Source organism: Microtus oregoni, unplaced genomic scaffold (assembly GCF_018167655.1).
Source record: "Microtus oregoni isolate MIOR12 unplaced genomic scaffold, Mior012 000053F_ref0000044, whole genome shotgun sequence".
In the NCBI taxonomy this organism is placed as follows: Eukaryota; Metazoa; Chordata; class Mammalia; order Rodentia; family Cricetidae; genus Microtus; species Microtus oregoni.
The window spans coordinates 4,613,507-4,637,327 of NW_024543829.1; the positions used below are offsets into that span (position 1 = coordinate 4,613,507).

The 23,821-nt window shown below is 40.1% G+C and overlaps 1 protein-coding gene across 1 annotated transcript in view; it reads right to left on the minus strand.

Annotated features, from left to right (window-relative positions):
• The window catches only part of Trhr (thyrotropin releasing hormone receptor), a 35,114-nt gene extending 11,628 nt beyond the window's left edge, over positions 1-23,486 (minus strand). The window contains exons 1-2 of the mRNA XM_041637721.1: positions 23,362-23,486; positions 21,929-22,801 (exon numbers count right to left, since the gene is read on the minus strand). Of these exons, the coding sequence (XP_041493655.1) occupies positions 21,929-22,717 (789 nt within the window). The 5' untranslated portion in view covers positions 22,718-22,801; positions 23,362-23,486. The remainder of the gene's footprint in view (positions 1-21,928; positions 22,802-23,361) is intronic.
• Positions 23,487-23,821: the final 335 nt, after the last annotated feature.

The window sequence follows — 23,821 nt, forward strand, 5'->3', positions numbered from 1 at the left end:
AGGTCACCACTGGTGTTTAAAAGTTGAGTGATGATACTGGAAAGGGTCTTGGAATCAGCTCAAGATCCGTGGAAGCACAATAAAAATGAGTAAAGACTGAGTAACAATTCACTGTGGAGGGACCATGACTGTCAGACACTCTACTCCACATTGCTTATGGGTCTCTTGACAGGAAGCCATGCAGAAATGCAATTCCATGGGCTTCATGACTACTCCTGTCACCCATTATTGAATGTTTTATTCAGAATAGATATTTAAATTGTATTTGGTAATTCTTTCTTGAGAGATAGGGCTTGAAGGAAAGGGGCACACTGATAGATGGTTTTTAAAGATATGGGGGCAAACTGGTAGATGGTTTTTAAAGGTATAGGATTATGAAAGTGGTGCATACAACAAAAACGTTTTTCCTTTTTTCTCCACAGGTCTAGAATGGGTTGAGGTGGAGGTTTTCCCTAAAAGGCACAAACAAGAAGATGAAACTGGACTCAGGAGGCCCTCAGGTTTAGTAGGGACACACAATCTGTCATCAAAAGATACCAGAGTTGAGGTTACATGCAAATAAATGTATTTCTATGCAACACACAGTGTGACTTTTTCTATGTGACAACCACAGTTCTCAGGAAAATATACAAGTGTCACCTCACCCAATATAAGTGTGCAAGACTTTCTAGGCAAAATGGGTAGTGCTTTACACTGTTGTATGACATAGGATGAACGTGAGGCAAAAACCCATCAAGAGGGCATTGGGATGGGACTTTGAGCTGTGTGAAACTGAGGACCAAAGATAACTTATGTTGACAGTTCTCAGCACACAAGAAAGCTGAGTGCCTGTTATGGAGGGAGTGTGCAGTAACGTCTAATCATGTTTTCATATAAAATGGCAACACAGGATGGATGCTGAGAATATCCTACTCTAGTAACAGGAATTAGCATCCCAAAGGGAAGAAAAGAAGACATTTGACAGAATCTGTGCTGTTCCATGGCACATGTGTGTGTATTCTCTTCACATCAGCCCTGCCTCACCTGCATTGTGGAGGGTAAAATTGACAGCAGAAAATTAATATGTTAGTGTACAAGGCTACCTTGAGAAGATATGCACATTTGAGAACATAGTCTTTTTATCTTTATTAAGTACCATATATGGTTTTTCGAGACAGGGTTTCTCTGTGGCTTTGGAGCCTGTCCTGGAACTAGCTCTTGTAGACCAGGCTGGTCTCGAATTCACAGAGATCCGCCTGCCTATGCCTCCCAAGTGCTGGGATTAAAGGCGTGCGCCACCACCGCCCGGCTAAGTACCTTATATTTTGAGAGAAATTTTTTTTTTGATGTTTTCAAAACAGCAAACAAAACAAAAGTTTGGGCTTAAAGTTGGAATCGATGGAGGCTGTTTGTAAGAAGGAAGCCAGCATGAAATGAATTATTTCTAAACTGAGCCAAATGCCTGAAGTAAATAGCAAGACGATTTCTTTTCTCACTGTGACATTAAACCCTGTTGGGACATGTTTTTGAATGCGTTATTTCAGGGTTCTTCTGTTGCAAGCGATTGTGTCCTATGTAGCTGCTATAGTTAGGCTCCGTGCAGAACTTTCCATAATGCTAGCAACTATTGCTGCATGACTGTTCCAGGATTGATTACGTAGTCTTGAGAATGGTGCCTGCTGAAAGGCTGACTCTTCCCCTGTTGCTTGGATGTTTTCTTGCTCGCAGGAGGTGGATGTTTGGAAACACGCCGGGAAAGGCAAATCTCAGCTGGCAGCATTGAGATTCAAATTACAATAATATCTGAATTTAGAAAATAAAATGTCACTTTGAATTTTTTTTTTTTTTTGTGAGCCGTGCTACGTTTTATCTGCTGTGCTTTTGGTTTGTTCTTGAGCCATTCTATGCGCTATCTTTTCCAGGTAAGTTACCAGCAAAATGCTAACCGTAGGGAACGGCTGCCTCGTACGTCTTACTTCAGCGTCCTTAGTTTTGCTCTATAGCGTATGGTTACTGATTTTGAACATTTTATCCTGCTTGGAATGTTATGATTTTCACTGCATCTGGTGTCCCACGGCTGTTAGCATTCAGGCAAAATGCTTAATCACCCCAGGTGTTACCAGTTTCGGGGGGGTCCCAAGGCTGCGCATGCGCCAGCAGCATTCAGGCACATTGCCTAGTCACCCTAGGGTCTTATGCCCTATGTAATCTGTGCACACGCACAGCGTGGTCTCTTAATCTATAAGCGTGCATGGCGTAGCCATATAACCCCCTATATGTATACACCAACTACCTTTAAAAGGCTGACATGCCCATCACACACTCTCTCTCTTTCACCACATTCTTTCAGAGAAGTCTGTGCCCTCTCTTCTTTCCTTTCCCCACTATTTAAAAACTCTTAAAGTGGGTTTCTTTGTATATGTCGTCATCTGTTCTCGTGCATGGTAATGTCCCAGAACCCGCCTTAGACGTTCTAAATGGTCAGTTCTCTTAGCAAGGAAACTGGCATTTTGGCTGCTAGGTGTCACAGTTCTCTGCAGATTCTTCCTGAAGGTGACATTTTTTCCAATCTTCTCTCTCTCCCTTGCTTTTCTAGCTCTACAGACATGGTCTGGCAAGAGGGGACTGAAATATACACCGGTGGTCTGTTGTCCTTTGTTTGCCCGCTAGAAGCTTCGAAAACCAGTCTTAAAATCTAAAGTCTCAATGACAGAGGAGAAGTAAAGCTCTGAAATTTATCAAGAGTTTTGTGGGCATTTAGGGTTTTTTTCCTTCTAAAACTCTTGGACACCATCCTTTATCGAAAGACTGGCAGTGCCTGGGATGTATGTCACTCAGAACACACAGTCTGGACCTTGGTGAGACCTGTTAGAGCTTCAGAGCTAATTTCCTCACTAGCCTGGAAAAATACACAGAACAAACTGCAGCCCAGCTGTGTTTCATGCCTTCAACAAATCGCAAACTCAACCCGGTTTCATGATTTCAGCTTTTCTTAATTTTTATTTTTAGATAGGGTCTCTTTTACCCTATGCTGTACTGTATCTTCCCTAGAGGATGGCGATGGGATTTCAGACATGCACCACACAACTGGCTCTATTTTAGCTCTCTGATGTGCTACACACATTGTTCAAAACCAGAACCTGATTACTAGTCTAAGTTCCCAGCCAGTGTCACTCAGATCTCCTTTTTGTTTGTTTTCATTTTTTTTGGGGGGGGAGGTGCAGAGGGGGGCTTTCAAGACAGAGTTTCTCTGTAGCTTTGGAGTCTGTCCTGGGATTAGCTCTTCCAAGTAGACTGACCTCGAACTCACAGAGATCTGCCTGCCTCTGCCTCCCGAATGCTCGGATTAAAGATGTGCACCACCACTGCCCAGCTCCTTTGGGTTTTGATGTCTGTAATGTGGAATATGTTTAGTAAGAGGAATTGTATGTGTGGTGATTAATCATAAGGAAGATAGGAAATTCCAAAGTAATATGCATATACTTTTTCCATGTAAGGATGGTTATATTCACTGTCCTGTTGTGGAATCTGCATCCTTGCTAAGGGATGACCACTTCATCATCATATTAACCCAATGCCCAGAATGAAGCTTCTTTTGCATTTACCTTCTTATCGACTGAACTAGAAACTCAGCTGAGTCTGTAAGGTCTATGAGGCAAAGCAGGGCTTGCGAGGCCTGGGTTTGTTTTCTAGGCTTTTGACATAGATTTGCATACACCCAAGTCCCTTTTGGATGATATGGTCTCGGCTAATTTAAGAGTTATATAATAAATAAGGGGACAACTATTCAGACAGAGCTGTACTTTATTTCCAGTTCTACCCATATCTGTGTGACAGGGAACAAGCCATTTTACCCTTTGCAGCTACAGTACTCTTCTGTGAAATAGGAGATATCAACAAACAGACATGGTGGCACATACTTGTACACCCAGCATTGTGCAGGTGGAACCAGGAGGATCAAAAGTTCCAGGCCAGACTCAACTGTAGAACAGAACTCTATCTCAAAACCAATAAACACATAAGAACTATCTTAAATAGCATGCTCAAAAAATGACAGCTAAATTTACATTAGACTGATGAGATTTTCAACTATAGGAGAGCCATGGAAAAATTAGCCAAATAATCCCCTTTCAAAAGTAGCAATATTTAATATATCTTTACCACAGCACTAGGGACTTCATTGAATTATTTAAGTTTCAGAGTATTTGTGAGGTAAATATTTTCTTTATTTTTAAAGGAGACCCACTGACGTTAATTCTGGACAGAAGAGTGGATACTAATCATTCTTCAAGGTGTTCTCTCTCCTGTTCTGCTGCCTTACTCTTTTTTTTTGTTGATAGCTAAAAGCTGTATCCATCCTGTTCTTGCATTTGCTTGCCCACTTATCACTCTTTTCCTTCCTAGAACAAAGGTTCCCTTTCCTCCCTAGAATGATGAGGCCTACTCTACTCTACTCTACATACATGAAGCAATATGAACATGAATATCTAGCATGAAAAATAAATATTGAGGAAATGAATGGGGAAAGAATTCACTAATGCTGTGCATAACCTTGCTGCCTCCCTGGAATTCCAGAGACTGGTTCATACTTCCAGCCTGAATCACACATGTCACTATAAGGCTGTGTCTCTTTTCTTCTCTGACATGGAGGATCTTGGTGGCAGGAGTAATATTTTGGGCATGTTTTTTTTTATCTCTGCCCTAAAACAAGTCTATGAATAAAATGTTTGAAATAAAAGTTAAATTTAGAAAAAGAGGAAATTGTCTTATCTATCATCTCAATTTCTGCTGATTTCTCCCCCCAAAGGTTTTTTTGGGCACAGTTTTTATTCTGTGAAAGTGAAGAATTATTGGGTATACTGTTATAAAGAATTTAGGAAGATTAAAGAATCAAGGAGATTCCAACTTAATGTGGTTCATGCTTGAGTCGTGTTCAGTACAAAATGTTGATTGATGCTCTGTTACCACAAGCTTAAGTGAGGTGGGATTTGCCACCAAAAGTTACAATATCATTCTGACAGTTGTTCTATCTCATCTGCCTGATGTCACAATCAATCAGTTTGGTTCCTTAGTTATTCAGAAGTTGTAGAAAGCTGTTTCTCCCAGAGTCACCCTGCATGTAGAGATGACAATTTGGTCTTTTAGAGTTTCTTAATCTAGGATTCTTTACTACAGTGGGCAAAATATCTTCTTTAGAGAGATTTGGAGTTAAGTTTAAGGGAATGGTGTACAGGCAAAGTGGCACTGAATCTTTTTCAAATCAGTACTGTGACTTATGGATAAATTTCCAAGCCTTTTATCTAATAATTCTTGGGTCTTTGATATAAATTAATAATTGCAGGTTTTTACCTCTGGTACTAAAGTTTGGCTTTTAAGTTTTAGCATTGATTTTCTAGCAATTTCTAAATGTTGTCATTGAGACAACAAGATGGTGCTGTTTAACGAGCATGGAATCCAGTTTTCTAGAAGAAAAACCCTAAGAATGAATAGATCAGCAGTTGTATAGAAGCAAGAACAAGAGGTCTTGGAAGAGACACGATTTGAATTGATGGGGGTGACACCCTGGTTCTCAGCTTCCCCATCAGTTTCTCCATCAATTTCTCCTAAGTTACCAGGAGAAAAATCTCACCTCGTCCACAGCTGTCATTCTGGTCAGGGCATAGAGAACTTACTAGACCTGGGCCATTTCTATTTCAAATTTTCATCTTTCTCCTCAGTAAAGTGGTGACAGAAATTTCATCTCTCCCCTAGAGGTATTGAGGGGAGAAGAGCAGTGATGAAAGGTCGCTCCTTGGGACAGTCAAAGACATCATTAGAAAACACCCTACTTACTGGGTTTCAATAATTGTTTGGAACACTTCACACATATGGGTTCATTTCATTCTATAATGGCACATGGGAAAACACTCTGATTACTTCCATTTGGAAAATAAGGGAGTTCAGGTAGCAGGTGCACTTCTGAATGGTAAGATCAGTACCTAAGTCAGTTAGAACAGTGGCAGGTCCCATCTCTCCCAAATAGATAACGTCTGTTCCTCAGGTTGAGAGATTGCTGTCCTTTCTTCCTCAAATGCTAACACAACATTTGGATAAAAGATCATTTATTAAAACTTCTCTTAGCCATCATTTTACCTAGTGGTCCTTCTTCCATTGCTGGGGAATGCTTCAATTTTTAATCAGAACGCATAAGACATTTTGTTTTAGAATGAATGTCAATAGGTTTTATGAAATAAAACTGGTATTACTAATGCCACATTTCTTTGCTTAAAGCCTAATGACCTCTGAGATCAGCCTGCCGTTTTACTATTGCAGCAAATATGAAGGACTTGGTTGAGTTTCAAGCATTGATTTGCTCATGTGTGCATATAGAATTACAATTGTTATTTTTAAAATGACAAATCTACTTTATCCTTTTCTTATTCCCCTTATATTCACAAATTTTCTTCAAAATTTTATATATTCCACCTTGGCATAGTTTGTGTGGTTACCAATTTTTCTATGCCCTTTCCTAATAGAATGTGAGGTTCATGGGGTGAAAATTTGTTCATTGCTGGGTTTTTAAGTTTTTAATTAGTGGTTAGAATTTTTAAAGAAACATTCAATGCAATTTTTGTAAAATGACTAATAAATTTAGCTGCTATGTATATAAGGATAAGTTTCATTTTTCTTGGACAAATAAGATGGACCAGAATGTGAGGATGTGGATCAAAGGCTATGATTGCCTACTAGAATTAGATTTCTTGTTCTTCCAGTTTTTGAGGACTTTGATGAAACTGTTAAGCCTCAGATCTCTATTCATTCATAGCAACAGCAGTAATGGGCATGGCACGGGAAAGCCCCTTAGCACTGTGCCTGACACACAGTAAGAGGGCAGCAGTATGACCTACCATAATGGTTAAAGCACACCTGATACCAGTGCAAGAGGGCAGATGCTTGCACATTAGGACTGTCAGGAAGAACAGACAGGTGGTGTGGTGTGAGACGGTAAAGGGAGGATGCAAGCTGGCGTGTTTTAATAGTGGTTCTTAAACTGGTGTGAGGAAGCGTGAGGAGGGCTTGAGGAGAATATTGGAAGGTTCTCCAAATGTCTCTTTGCTCCAGGGAAGCCCCCAGTGTGGCTTCACTATTAGAATTTGAATCAGCTACTAACAGGAGAATTCTCTAGGTTTCAATGAGTTTAGAGTGGAACAAATGATAAAGACAAGCACATTATTAAGATAGAATATATTCACATCTTTATGATGAGTGTGAACTGTCAAATACAAAAACGATTGGCTAGCCAGTACCCAAGAAAAATCACGATTTGTTTCAGTCATTTATGCATTTTATTTCCCACAGTTCTAATCTGTGACCATTTACCAGGCTCTTTTACTTCTCAGTGCTGACATTTAGCTTCTGTTTAGGGAATGTATCTTTGTGAATTGTATGCTTGCTGGTCATTATTCTTCGAGGTGCTTTTATGAAAAATTATTAGAGTTTCTAACAAAATAAATTTCCTATTGTTACAAAATATCTTGATTTTGAACTCTTAAAAAAACATGTTGGGTCAAGTTTAGGTCAGTCAAAGGTGGCCTTCCTGAACGAATGGGATCCTAATGATGAAAGCTTGGCTTTTTAGATAGCAGAATTATACATAACGGACATTTGCAAAACTATTTCCTTTTAAAATGCGTTCAAGACATTTTCAGTAATCACTACGATTCATTTGAGGTAAGTTAAGTCTACCACAGCCCAGTAATTTTCATACCTCACTACTAAAGTGTTCAAAGAAAATATGCTTCCTTCTAGTATTTGAGCAGTGATGACTTCAAATATTGCTTGAAATTAATGAGTGCTTTTTAAACTTACAGTATGCATACACAAAGATATTTGTCCATTTTAAAATATTATTGCAACAGAAAAAGTAAGCCTAGTGCAATTCAGTAACATCTTTTGAGCATTATTTGGAGGAAGTGTAAGCCAATGAAGAGCGGCTGGCAATAGAGACTACTACTCTTCAGTTTAAAAGGTAAGGCCAAACACCGCAGCTTCCCACTCTTCCAAAGTCGGCCCGTACTGGATTTTGAGGGACAGACACAAAATTGGGAGCGTTTCCCCAAGGAATAAACAGACATCCTGTGCTGCTGATTGTGAGAGCGAAGCACAGATAGAGAACTCCTTCTGGCTTATTTCTCTACTGTGCTCAGAATCTGCTCGTCTGCAAACAAAGAGTCAAGCGCTCTTGAAGCCAGCTCACTTTATTAAGAGCATTTCGTGTATCTTGAGATGGATGTCAGCAGCAACGTCAAGAACTGTGGGCTTTTATCCCAAGTCTAATTTCGTCTAAGTGGGTTCCCTGAATTCTTTAGAGGCAAAGTGGAAAGAGTCAAGACAACCAAGACATCTGAGTTAAAAAAAGAAATGGCTCAACCCTAGACATGTATGTTGGAGATACTGAGAAAGGACAGACCTCGCTTAAGATTCGGGGTGGGGTAGGAATTTCTCCCTGTGAGCTTTTTCTTTTTTCTATTTTAGAGAGGTATTTGGCCTCTATTGATTTGAATTAGGGCTTCAGATGGAACTTTTTAGCAAATAAGGAGGTCCAGGCCATGCGGTAATGCATCCAATCTGATTCAGTCTGGCCCTCTGTCTTAAGATCCTCCCATCAGTGAAGCAGATAGAGTGCCATGCATGAAACAGTACAAATTGTAATGTATTTCTATTGTAGCCCAAAAGAAATCGCCTCAAGGGTAGTACCAGCTAGGCTTTTGGGAAACAAACTGGTTCATCCAAATATGCTTTAGAGAGAGTGAGTTGGGAAAATATAACCACTGGAGTGTGAGCATTTACACGTCACTAGTAAATTCAGATGTTCAGTAATTTATGATCTTGCTAGCTCTGTTCTTCTAATCATGAATGGGACTTAACTCTGCTATCATCCTATTCATTATTTATCTCCCGTTTTGTGCCACGGACAGCTGCGTGACTCCTCTTCCTGCTATTACCTGCACCAATCCCGCCAGGAAAATAAAGACCAGCTTGCAAGGACTTGTAGCTTTCTCCCCTAACACTGATCTTGGTCTACACCCATGACAACCAATCTCTGCTCATCCCATGTGTAGTCCTGTTTCTATCCACTCCCTGATCCATCTGTCCACAGAACACTTACTGGATACTGCCATGCGGACCCATACAGTACCAGGTGGTGCAGATGGTTCAGTGACTCAGACACACAGTTCCTGCTGATGAGGGCAAGGGAGATTTCTTTTCTGTAACCCTTCTTAACTCCTTGGGCATCATAATAAAGTTTTGTTCTATATCTATAAATAATTCCTTCTAGTCCATTGGCTCTTCTCATGAAGATTTAAAAGGCGTGGATTCTTCTGTATTCAGAAGTAAAGCCCAACAAAAATGCCTTGCCTAATTTCTCCTTGTTCCCACTGTTCTTTCATCATCAGGCTGGCCCATGGCTAGCCTTCCTGGGTCTTTCTCCATCCCTGATCTGTCATCTCGCTGCAGCACCATTCACCGCCCTCCCTGCTTTATGGAGTCTGCTCTGACCACATTTATCCCCGACCCCTTGAGTGTTTGTCTTTACAATTTTCTACTGATCACTACTGAAACAGCATGCTGGTTTTCTGGCTTATGCTCAGAGTAAAAAAACTTAACCATTTCTTTATCCCCAGTACTCTGGCCACTTTAAGGTTTCTTTCCTATACCACAGCATTTCCTACAGAGACTGTGTCTGTTCTTGAGCCATTATCAGCATCTACATCCTACTTGTTCAGAATCTTAGGATAACTGTGTAGGCGGAGTCTGCTCGTCCATTTTCTGGTGGCGCAGACCTGAAATAATCACACATAAACTATATTAATTAAAACACTGCTTGGCCAATCACTAAAGTGTATAGCTAGCTAACTCTTATATCTTAAATTAACCCATTTCTATGATTTTATATTTTACCATGAGACTCGTGGTTTACCAGTTAAAGTTCCTAGGCATCTGTTTCTTTTGGCTCCTACACAGCTCCTCTTTGACTCCCCCTACTCTCTCTTTCTTTATTTGCTTTGAATTCCTGCCTTACCCTATTCTTTACCACAATAGGCCCAAAGCAGGTTCTTTATTAGCCAATGGTATTCATGGCAAGCAGAGGGAAATCCCACATCATAAATGCTTCTTCTGAGCCCCAATTCTAGTTTTTTAATTGTGCCTTTGCAGTTTCTAAATGCCCCAGAGGCAAGCCATGTTCGCCCTATTGAAGTCTGTTGTCCCTATTTACTGTCCTCACTAAGATAAAGTACACTCTCAATAAAGGGTAGTGTTAATCTATGGTTATTGTTTTCATACTCCAGGTCCTACAATAAGTGCTTAAATGGTTTTTCTTTTTTACTAATCCTAATTATTTTTGAACAAAAGTATTGCTATTATCATGTTTTGACAGATGTACAAACTGCGGCTCAAGACTGTAAATTAAGTGGTTCACATAAGATTGGCTCTGACACAATTCTATAATATTGTAGAATTCATGCTCACAAATACCATTACTATTTTCTCTTCCAATAGTTCAAGCGTCACCTTTGAATATTTTTCTTTCATTTTCTACCCATTTATTTACCCTAAGTCTATTGATTTTATTCCAAATGAGCGAAAATCTGTCTATATTCATTGCTATTTATCTTATTTTTTACCCCTTTGTATGATGACTCCCATTGCTGCAGATATCCCCTAAATATTGCCTTTGACCTTACTTCTTAATTATTTTCCTATATTGAAAATAGAATGATATTCATAGATCTTGCTGCAACATAAGTTTTTGCTTTGCAATCTGCTGGTGATTTCTTTTATAGCCTTTAAATCTTGTCCAGCTCCCAAAATAGCTAGATAAAGATTTTTTCCAGTGCCTTCATCTTTCATTAGTCTTAAGGAGGCACTGGCAGTTACCTTGCAGGGTTAGTCTTTCAGGCTTTCTTGTCTTTTCTTGTATAGTTTGCTCTGCTGAAACCATCATCTTTCCATTCCATCCACAATATCTCTTAACTCACCAGGCTCAGCTCAGGAGTTCTACTTTCCACATAGCTCTATGGTTGCCTACTTCTTCTCAGTCACCAAAAGGCAATGGTTACCATCATAACTGTAATGCTTTGTAACTTTAGTTCTTATAGTGGCATGGATCAGAATGGCCCCAATAGGCTCAGGGAATAGTACTACTTGGGAGGAATGAGAAGGCAGGGCCTTGTTGGAGGAAATATGTCACTAGTGGTGAGCTATGAGGTTTCAAAACCCTTGGCTGGGCCCGGCATCTCACTCTTCCTGCTGCCTGTAGATCCAGATGAAGAACTCTCAGCTTCTCTTCCAGTTCCATATCTGCCTGCTTGCTGCCATGCTTCCCAACATGCAGAAAATGAACTAAATCTCTGAAACTGCAAGCAGCCCCAGTTAAATGCTGTCTCTTATAAGAGCTGCCTTGGTCATGGTAGTTCTTCATGGCAATAGAACATTGACCAAGACAATTATTACTTTCTTTCTTAGATTGCAAACTCTTTGTGAGCAGAAATGTTGCCTCACTCAGATTTGCAAGATGGTGCCTAACACAGTGCTTGACCTAGAAGTTGACTTTTTAAATGAACTTATTGGTGAAAAGTGCAAATCTGTCAGGATTTGTATCTATGCTTTTTATTTCCCGTGTTTGCTCCCTTATGTAGCAACCTGATGGAAGGGATTGTAAGAGCTTAACTAGACTGTACTGAAGCCAGAGCAGAGCCTCCAGTTGGCACTGCAGTTGGTGTATACAAAATAGCTGATTTTATTGCTCTTAATATTGAGATATATCTACTTGATTCCTAAAGAAATTCCTCGAGATTCACCCTGGCATTTTAAACATTAAATATTTCTCTTATAATTTTACTGTTACTATGAGCCTATTCCCATCTTTTTTGATAAAATAGAAACTGTATCAGGGAATTCTTTTTTTCATGCCCTACCTCATATCTGTCGTCACTCAAATATTAACAAAGTAGAAACAATCCAAGCTGAGCATTATCAGGACAAGCATGCTAGGTATCAGCCTGGAACACTGATGGACACCTTGTGTCACTTCACTTTACAATTCTCAGAATGTCATGGAGTGCGTAGAACTTACTTGCCATAGTGCTCCCTGTCTCAAGCAACTCAGTGAGATACGTGATATCACTATATTTCCTCAAATAATTACTGCTGCCTGAATAAACACACTGAGTTCACCTATATTCTCAATCTCCATGCCAGTCAAACAGTAATGGCTCCAAACTGAAAAGCATAGGATACTCTACCTGTTCCCAGCTACTACAGAGTTATGTCCAAGGCAGTCTGACAGGGTGTGTAGCCAGAAAGGACTTGAGTTGTTCACGAGAGGCAGAAACACTTTATTTTCTAAAATGCTATACTAGCAGTACTCTGAGATAAATTGGAAGAGGAAATGGAGAGGCAAGGACATTGCGTACTGAGCCTCTGTAAGTTTGGTGAGACTAGCCACCTCACTTACCGTGCATAGAGGGAAGAAATGCTGTGGGATTCAGGTAACACAACAGGAAGAGGATGATTTCAGGTGTGGTAGATTTCAGAGAGAAGAGACTTCAGAAGAGAGTGTTTTGAAAATGGTAGTTAAATAATTGACAAAAAGAACTGATTATAGTCCCGAAACTACTGCCAGAGATCACTGAAGACCTATTTGGAACAGAACTCCGAGTGAGGTGACTGTGGTGAACTCACCGTTCCAACCTCAGTCTCGTTCAGCTCTTAGTTTATTGGCCATGTTTGCGTCAAATGAACATTTGCCTTATAGGATAGCATTTCTGAATCAGAAATCCTTATTTTCATACTGGCCTCTTCTCTATTCTTCTATTGATAATAACATAATTTCACACTCTTTCTTTCCTTTATCTGAAAAGACTTCTCCCATTCTTTTCAACAGTCCTCCTCAATTCTCCATATACCTTTCATACTCCCAGCTTCAAGAAATTTATATAACTTCTACTAAATTAATCATTAAGTTTTCCCATGGCCCTTATATTCTGGAGGGAAAGTACTGTGTTCAAACCCTAGCTTTATGAAAAAGAGATGTGATCTGGCACAGGTGACTAAGAAACCCTGTTCTATAATTGGTCTCCACTTCTCAAGATTGTTGTGGAGATTACTGAGTTAGTATGTTTGTTCAAAGTGCACAAATAGTGTAAACATATAATAAAAAGTTGATGAATGTTTATTATGCATGGGACTTAGAGGTATTCTTAGTGTAATGCTCTCTGAGCACATCAAAGGAGTTCAAGAATGATTTACTGACTTAGTATTCCTTAATATTCTGTTAGACATGTTTACTGTCTATAGTAGAAATATCAGTCTATAGTTTTGATATTTTATGAATGAGTAAATAAGTGGTATTTTAAAAATAAATTTCTGTATTAGACACCACAGGCTAGCAAATAAAAACCCCAGCCCCTCAAATGAATTTTCTCTTTATGAGTTGTGGGTGAGCGAGCTGATAATGCAGTCAATACTCTTGTTTACTGTCCAGACCATGACAGTAAGATCCTATTGCTGAAGGCACCACACAGGTCTGAATAATAGAATGGAGAAATCAAGTTGTTACTGGTCTGGAAGATTTTAAAATTTGTTATTTTTATATGAGTGGGTGTTTTACCTTCATGTGAGTCTATGCATAACATGAATTCTTGGTGTTCACAAAGGCCAGAAGAACTCCCCAACACCCTGGAACTCGATTTGTACGTAGTTTTGAATCACCACATGAGTGCTGGAAATTGAATTGGGTAGAGCAAGTCAGAAGAGCAATCAGTGATCTTAATTGCTGGGACAACTCTCCACCCCCCTGACCTGGAAGCTCCATTCAACCCTACTAGACAGCTTTCTTAGTACCATGAGGTTCTATGCATACTACTAAAGAATAAAATAATCTTTAGTCTTACCAAGCTGTGACCCCTCGGAGCTTCAAGAATGGCTGTCCTGAAAAGACATACCCACTGTCTCAGTAGGAGCATGAAGATCCTGGGAGCAAACAACCACTTTCTGATTGGATCGAAGGCCCACTCCACAAGAGGAAACCCATTCCTGGCACTTTAGGAAGACCCAAAACCTGTTGCTAGATACATCATAGGCCCGATGAGAGAGCTCTTCTGCCTTCACTCTGTGATATGTGTATCCCAGTATTCTGCTTGCATTCCAGCTAAGACTGTCTTCCTTACCTGTCAAATTTTGCTGTTAGTGTCTACTGATTTTGTTTTTACTTATTTCTTATCTGCGGTCCTTCCTACACACCTCAGCCATTGCTTCTTACCCCAAGTCTTATATCCTTCTTGCTGGATTGCAATAACCTCATTTCTGGCTCCTTGATTCTTGCTGGCTAGATAGTATAATTTTAAAATCAAGTTTAAAATGTCAAGTTGCATTTTCTACCACCACTGGAAAAGACTGTGTTGGTTCTCTAGTACTTTTTGACCAAGTTAAGATGCTTTCGGATATCACAAAATACATGCCAGGGTCTTATATTGAATACCTTGCTTACACAGATGACTTCTGTTTCTATGAGCATCTTTGCTTTTTGTGTTGGCTTGGCAGATAATTATTCTTTAAGAATGGGAGTAGGTCTCATCGCCGTTGAAGCTGACTCTCTAGCCTTATATGTCATAATCACCCTTTATTGCTGCCTCTTCTGCACACTATAAACCTTAACTGCCTGCCTCTCCCCGTTATTTGTGTTAATCTTTCACGTCTGACAGTAAGTTCTATACAACATTGACATCAGTGGTTTTTCTAAGACAGTGCCTGGCATGAGATTGGTGCTCAATAAATGATTATTGAATTAAATAAACTACAGGTGAGCTAAGCCAGAAAACATGATAAGGTTTTCAAAGCCAGTTAGAGGAGACTGGAAATACTATTTTATGGGACATGATGTCAGTCACACAGGGACATTTACCTGGATCTATTACTGTCTTCACACTGATACACATATTGCTTATCTTCCCTGGGTTGCCATTGCTTTACCTCTTTGTTTCTTCTATCCAAAGAAGAAATCCTCAGGAGAAGATTTTTAAAGCTGGTGGGAAAGGCAACTGGATATTGCATTACAAAATGAATTACTGTCCGATTCTGCAATGCTTCAGAATTAGCCCTGTCAGAGTTGTAGGAAAAAAAAATCTTCCTACAAGGTCTTATCTATTAAGTTCATCTCCATCTACTGGTTAGTTTCATTTGAGTAATTTTTGATTTTAAAGAAGGATTTAATAAAAGAGATGCAAATTTTACTAATGATTATGGAAGGATATGGCACAGGTAGGTAGTATTTTCTTATGGGCAACAAACACACTGTTGGCTATAAATGAGACCCTAAGCACACACAAATTTACTTTTTACACTTTTACTTATATTACTTATGAAAAGTGGTGTCTTTGGGGGAATATGCCGGTAAATATTTCACATTTAGCTGAACAAAAGGAGAAAAGACTTTATCATCACATTTATTAATTTCTATAGTGAAATCACGGAAGACAAGGTCAATTTTAAGCAATGCTGTGGTGGTCCTGGGTGCAGAGGTGGAAAGAATGGACAGCCTGCTCCTGCAAAACTTGTGCTCCCAGGGCACGAGTGTTTCCTTACGCTTGGGGAGCTTATCACATTCCAACTCAGTGCTGAGCATCCGAGAGGACACAAGGTCTTGCTATTTAGGATATCGGAAGGAATAGAAGGCAGACAGGTTAATAATTCTACTGGCTAATGTTACTAAATAAGAAATAAATGCAAAATACTATGGACGCATAGGAAAAGCACTTAAATGTGTACTGCTAGCTAGGGAATCGGATGTGTAACTCTGCCTGAGAATTTCAGAAAAGGCTCTGCGGCGTGCATGAGAGATTGATTTGAGATTTGAAAGACAGTTGGGAAACTGCCAGATGAAGGAGGTTCTGGCTGAGAACAGGGCATTTTCAGAGAACTGAAAATAATTTGGCTCTGTTGGAGCATAAGGTGTAAGTTGAGAGAGCCATGGGAGATGAAGCTGAAAAGTGCGGGAAGGTGCCAGGGTTTTATTTGTTATGCAAGGCGGTTTAAATGGTAGGCTTCAGGGAACCCTAAAAACTATTTTTGATACTGTAGCTCTCCATGAGAGAGATCACTTAATCAGCAATGTGCAGAGTGCTTTGGTGGAGGGGGAAGGGAGTTGGAGAGGCTGGTGAGGTGTGCATTGAAATAGAACAGTGTGAGGCGGTGAGCTGGCGCAATGGCGCGCTGGCACAATGGCAGTGTGGGTGGAGAAGTGGGTCAGCTACGAGAGTCCCCACTAGAGCCTCAAGATCTTCACTACTGCTTGGATTTAGGTCAGACATAATAGGAATGAAATGCGCTTAGATGGACTCTTGGGTTTCTATCTGTAAACAGAAAACGGACAGAAGAGGCATAGGAAAGTCACAGTCTCCCTCAGGCCACCCCCACCCACGTCTGTTGGCTCTTGCAGAACATTGTAGTTGATTCAGGGTTGTTTGTGTGCAAGGCAAACATGAAGGTTCTTGAAGTTAAAAAAAAAAAAGTTATCGTCCACTATTACCCCATCCTCCCCATTTAGGGTGATGTTAGACACGTCCTGTTTGTGAAAGAATGTTTAATGGTATTATAGGGGGTATTGACTAAAAATGGATGCGAGACTTGAAATTTTGATGAATGTTAATTCAGGTGTACATTTTACTTTTCTCCTATTTATTAAAAAGGCAACAAGACTTAAGAAATGTTACAGATCATTCTGAAAAATTGGATTTTTTTGCAAACAAACAGGGTGTACTTATCTAGGATGAAGGATACAAATCACACAGCTATAGAGGTCATCATTTAGTGTGTCTATGGGACATGCCCTTGAAACAATATATGAATCAGGAAACAGGAAACTATTCTTTAAATAAAATCCAAGTGGCATACTTAACTACATGTGTGGTAAGGGGTAAATTACTTATTTTTTGTAACTTAGATTTTTTTTTTTTGCACTAGTATGAACAGAGCTGAGTCCACGTGATGGGAAGAAATAAATCATGAAAAACAAGCCAGTGTAAACAGCCCTAGTAAACTTGGGAAAGTTTTTTTGAGACCAGGTTTTCTACATAACTGTACTGGCTGCCCTGGAACTTCCTTTGTAAACCAGCTGGCCTTGAACTCAGAGATACACCTATCTCTGACTCGTGTGTGCTGGCATTAAAGACCTGCACTTCCAACTTAGTGCAGTGAAGGCTTAGTGCTAAAAAGCTGACTGTTCTCATGCCTGACCCTCACTGGCTAAGGTCCTGGGTGAGACAGGAGATTAGATTATGTTGAGCTGGGTTCTGAAGCAGAAAGGAGAGTTGTTCTTCAAGAGGTGCGTGCAGTTGCAGACTGCTGAGTCATGCAGCTTACAAGACTTTGTGCTCCCACATCTTATGGCCAGGGCATTCCAGGACTGTGCCTTCTCTTCTTTCCTTTGTGTTTGTTTAATTAGAGTCTGCTGTGGTCATTAAACTGCTCAGTGATTCTACTAACTGGCCTTGAACTTCTAGTCTTCTTGCCTAACCTTTGAAGTGCAGACATCACAGGGTTGAATCATCACCATGATTAATTTTCTTTGTGCTTTGTGCAAGATTCTTTCTTTTAAATACATTATTTTTAATATTTTGAGATTATAATTACATAGTTTCCCTTTCTGCCCTCCAACCTCCAACTCTTCCCATGTGTCTTCACCTTGCTCTCCTTCAAGGTCTCCTTTTCTTTAATTGTTGTTATTGTTGGTGGTGTGTGTACGTGTGTGTATGTGTGTGTGTGTGCATATGTATCTGTATGTATTCCTAATTATATAACTACAACTGCCTCCACCTGTGTGATGTTCCTGACATGTTTTCAGCCCTGTCCATTTGATACTAGATAACCTACTAGTGTACTCTTTCTTGGGGAAGACTATTTCTCCTTCCTTCAGTACTCCATAGTTGCCTGCAGTTCTTTGTCTAGAGTTGAGGCCATGTGAGCTTTCTACCTTCCCTGTTAGCATGGCTATGGCTACTGATGTCTCTCTGGTTTCTGTATCGAGCTCATGGTGAGCTAGAAAGATGACTCAGTTGGTAAAGAGTTTGCTGCACAAATCCGAGAACTGGAGTTCCCATCCTCAGCACCCGTGTGTGCTGTTGCTCGTGTCAGTAAGCCCAGGTCTTGACAAATCCATGAGTTCTATTAGTAAGAGAACTTGTCTAAAGAGTAGAGCAAAGGACAACCAGAGAAGATACCCCTTGCTATCTTTGGCTTCCACACACATGAGTATGTATATATTTATATACCACTGCAGACATGTACATGAGTGCATGCATGCACACACACACACACACACACACACACACACACACACACACACACAAGAGGTGGGTAACGTTAGAGAAAGACTAGAGAAAGGTAGGAGGAGAGGAGGGCAGGCACATTACAACCTTTATTTCCATGAATGCACAGAATGGCTAGCACTGCGTCAGAACATATGGGGGAGGAGTTGAAGGAAGATTTAATTCCTGAAAAGCAGGGATGGATGACACCATTTGCAACATTATAAACACCACCACCATCTTCAGTGTCATCCCCAAATGGCACATGTCGCTTTAAAAAGGGAAGCTGTTTTGTTTTGTTTCTTGGACTTCCAACCGTTTTCTTTAGTAAGCACTTCATAGGAGGAAAGGCTGGTAATTTGAAGACTGAATTAAATAGATAAACCTACAAAAATTGACAATATCTCTAGAAGCTTCTATTGGGATTAGGTCACACTATTTTCTTATTCCTTATCCTGTAAGACAAGAGAAATTGCTAAATGGTTCCCCTGGAAACAAAACCAGAAGCCTAGTTTGTAAAATACCTTACATATCCCTGTGGCCCATGAAAAGTAAATATTTAAAATTAATGTATTTATTGATAGTACAGAGTTTTACCACAAAGGGCCCCTGTATTTCCAAATTTAAAATTCAATAACGTATGCAGAAATACAGTCAATGATAGAGATGGCTTCTCTTCCTAATGCTGAACATAGGAGCCGAATGCACTGCAGCCTATGGCTTGTGTAGTAGAGCTAAAGGGTAGCGAAAACCACCACTTCAACCCTGTCCTTTAGAGTCCAACCACCCAACTGGTAAACAAAAGACTTCAATCAAGCAATTCCTTCACAGAGCGTCTAGCCACTGAGTGCAGCTGAATTTAATTTATCTCAACTCAGGTAGTGTACCACAATATAATCAAGTCTTTGAGTAATAGAGAAAAGTTTTTGATCTAGATGTTTTTACATTGGCGATATGAGTGAAAAATGAGCAGGCAAAGAAAGCATCATATTTGTCTTTTGCATAAAAACAATCTTTCTTTTATTTTCTTTAAAAAAAAAAGTAGCCCTCTAAGCTATGTGCATTTGATTTTAGTAACTCAGTAAGAAGATGCTGGCCCAGATAAGTATTTATTAAAATGTAAATTACACTTGCCTAAAAGAAAAAAAATCAGAGAGAAATATTAAAATAAAAGTCCTTAGGTTATAGGACATGCAGATTTGAACCTTATGAAGAATTAAGACTTTTTTAGAAAAGGGCAAGGCTAGAATATAGGTCTCTAAGTTTAGAACACATTGGCCCCATTCACAGCCATGATTCCACTTTCCGGGGCCGCTCCTTGCGGTCGAGAATGCATCTCATTTGGTTTCATCAACAACCATACAAGTAGAAGCACCCATTTTATTGATGAGAAAACTGGGGCTTAGAAAAACTGATTAAGGCATGATTGCTTTTACTTCTTGTATTCTATTTAAGAATAATTTCATTATTTTGGGAGTAAGTGTGAGCCTGCTACATATTGAATGGCCCCTTTCTCATCCCTTAGGTCTTATATGCTCACGGTTTTCAATCTGAGGGTCCTGACGCCATCAGGGTCAAATGACCTTTTCACAGAGGTAGCCTAAGACCATCAGAAAACAAAGATATTTACATTATGATTCACAGCAGTAGCAAAATTACAGATATGAAGTAGCAGTGAAAATAATTTTATGGTTGGAGACCTCCACAATATGACAAACCACAACGAAGGGCCACAGCTTAGGCAGGTTGAGAACCTTTGTCTGATAAGGAGGATCTTACTCCTGCAAACATATTGCCACCCATCTCTCAGCCTTCCAATCGTCCTTATCCAGAGCTGGGAGCTTCTCATCTCTACACACTCTACACGGCTCTCACATGCTCACCACTAACATCCTTTGAAAGTATTGTGAGCATGTAACTTAACTAGCAATCTAAAGTACATTATAAATGCTGATAGGTGCTAATGACTGTAATCAAAAGAATGGACATTAGACCAGACAAACAAGCTATAAATACCATATATATATATATATATATATATATATATATATATATATATATATATAATGTAAACGTGGGTATAAGGAACAATATACCCTTGCTGCTGATACTAACTAATGTTTGGTTTCCAGCTAATATGTGCATATTCTTGATTGTCTTACTGCATTGTTAATATTTGTCTTGGCAGGTGGCCAATGTTTCTCTCTCCATCTCCATGAATCAAGCTTTGAGTAATGTCCAGCTACACCTTGCATTAAGTAGCATTGCTGTCTAGCCATGGAAGCAAAGACTTGGTAGTCGTTACTCACGTGCTCCCTCTGTCTTCATAATAAATGCCACGTGAATTGAGTGTCACGCATCATTCAAAATGCTGCATGCATTCTTTTCAGCTACATCCCACCTTTTATTGCCAACATCTCCACTTTTATGAGTTTGCCCTGTTGTGTGCATGTATACATGTGTGTTTATTTATCCAGTCAAAGTTCATAATGTACTAGGTAGCCTAGAGATTAAGAGGTAACAGTATGCCTGATCCACATACAGGCTTTTAAGAGCACACTGTTTTTTACCCATATAAATGCAATTAACTGTTTTCCCTGAAGGAAATAAAAAGAAAATTCAGATGATTTGAAAGAACTGGTATTGTTGATTGCATGGTTTCTCTTTTCATTATGAGAATAAATATCTACTACCTATTTATTACATGCAAGAGAGAAGCAGGAAGAATTGAGAGCTGGGCTCATGTGTATCTTAGGACCCTTGTGCCGACACAAACAGATGAGTATATGTCACAGAGCCTCCTATTTTTACATTATCTGATGAATGAGGTGCTTTACTCACTAATAAAACCATCATTCCACAGCAGCTATATGTGCACTTGGCTTACCTGAACGCATAAAAGAGTTCCAGTTACTAAGCTAGAAACCTACATTAAAAAATTGTTTTTAACTGATTCAGCTTGATGTTGATCATCCTTTTGAATTATTTTTTTCCCCCTGTGGAAAATGTATTTCCAGTTTCTGCATGCTAGGGTAACTTGGAGAGAGCAAGAGAAAAGGATTAGAGAATCATCTTCCATTAAGACCAACCGAATAAGGCTGGTTACCTGTTTTGGGGGTTCTTTTTTTGTGGGATTAGTTATGAGAAACTGCACACTGCAAAAAAAGTTTCCTTATTTTGAATCACTGATATATTCTCAAAGTCTCCTGATAACTGTGTCGTCAAATTCCTGAAATTACCTTTCTTCTTCATGCAATAGAATTTTACCCTACAGAGGCCGGAAGATTTCTCAATGTTCAGTTAACATTTTCTGAGAGACACAAGAGTTTTAAGCCAAGACTCCTGGGGTTCTGTTTACAATCCCCTTCATCCTAACAGGGAACTGCTTCCTGCTACAGGGCTAGCAAATCCCTCCATTTATTTTTAGATCTCCAGTGGATCCAGAGGTGTGTTTAACATGCAAAGCAGAAGCTTATACTGGGAAACATTTGCATGATTGTGTTTTGGTTTTGCCGTCAGCTAAGTAGGACAAAGTTGATCTCATTTTTCCTAATCTCTATTCCACACTTCCCCTCCTCACTTGCACGTTCAGCTTTGCTTACCTGCTTCCTGGAAGACACAGTGCTGTTGAAACATCTGTTGGCGGCATTTACATTCAAATTCTTGTTCTGATGGGTTGACTCATTTTTCCACATTTTAGAGTTCTCTTTAGGGTCGGAAGGAATGGGGTTTAAGAAAAGGATTCTGGCTATAAATCCATAGAGCACAGTGGCCAGGATCATTGGTACCACGTAAAAGACACCGAAGTCCATTAGGTAAATAGGCGAGTAGTAGTTCCTGGAGATCTTGTAGCCACAGGATACCACAATGGCACCTTTGTAGGTGCTAATATTGAGATCCAGCAGGAAGAACCAGAGCATGCAATAAATGGATGTGAAGGCCCAGACAAATATAATGATCTTTTTGGCTCTGGAAAATGTGCAGAGAAACTGGGCTTTGATGGGATGGCAGATTGCTATGTACCTCTCAATGGTAAAGGCGGTTATGGAACATGAGGATGCGTTAATCCCTAAATACTGGAGATAGGTAATGCAGAGGCAACCAGCATAGCCATAGACCCAGGAACCGTAGATGCTGTCGGTTATGTTGGGGAGGCCTGCAGCTATCAGGACCATGAGATCAGCCACAGCCAGACTCACCAGGTAGCAATTGGTAGGGGTTCTCATGTGCTTGGTTCTCATGACCACCAGGACGACCATGATGTTGCCCACGATGCCCAGTCCGCAAATAATGAGCACAAGTAAGATAGTGACCACCTGGTACTCGAGCGCCACCACTGCCTGGGGCTGAAGCTCGGTTTGGTTCAGTTCACTGACTGTTTCATTCTCCATCTTCTGTGGCTTGAAGTTTCTCTCTCACACAGACTCTTTAGAACATCTCTCTATGCTTCACCTTTATTGAAATACTTCTTCCCCCTGGGAAAAGTCACACACATGTTCACTCACAATGCCATGACCGCCAAGCAAGGCACAATCACAGGCGACTCATTTCCTCTCTTTACACCTGAGTTTCTACAGTAACGGGGCTCCTATGCACTTCTGGAAACTCCTTATTTTGCAATTCTAGGCAGAATGTAGCAATTGTTTTGACCACATCATGCTAAGAGGACGAGGTAAGTCTCTCTTCACAGAGAAAAATGCTGAAGACAAGAGAGGCAGAAAAGACTCCTCTTTTGAAACCGGGTCCACTTGGGAGAACAAAAAACAACAAACAAACAATTCCAAACTTAAAAAGAAAATGTGCTAGCTGCAAAATAAATACAAAGAAACCCCTCAGATGCTCGGAAAAAGTACAGTGAAGAAGGAAAAGGTACCAGTGGAAAAGCCAAAAGCCTCAGTGGTCAAGCCTGGTAGGAATTTAGCTACTGCCTCTGGCTCTCAGGAGTAAAACATCATTAATAAAATAGCAAACCTTTGCACATAAGTTCCCCATTTCCCCAACCCCCTGCCTCAATAGAAGACAGTTCTTCTCTTACCTTTTCACTCTGTCTCGCTGCCTGCTTCTCAGGGCAGACGAAGAGAAATAGGTCCAAGTTTCCAGTCCTGCAGAAAATCGTGTCTAGTCTGTCTGGCAGGGAGATCACTTAGCAGAGGCTCAGTCTTTGGAGCGGCAGTTCCTTCAACGCCTCACATCCCTTTTCAACTCATGAGAGATCCTACAGCCGCAGTAACAGAGGCAGCAGCAGGCGTAGCAGTGAGGCTGTCAAATCATAGATCGTCCCTTAATGAGAGCTCTCTCTCTCTCTCTCTCTCTCACACACACACACACACACACACACACACACTGCACATGAATTCCCAACTGCCCGTCAGATCTGACTGATTCGTAATCCATTGAAGAATGTGCTCTTAAACATGTGGCTGATAGTGTGCAGTGTGGAAGACTGATCACAGGTAAAAGATCAAGAAAAGCTGATCTTGTACATAATGGTGCTC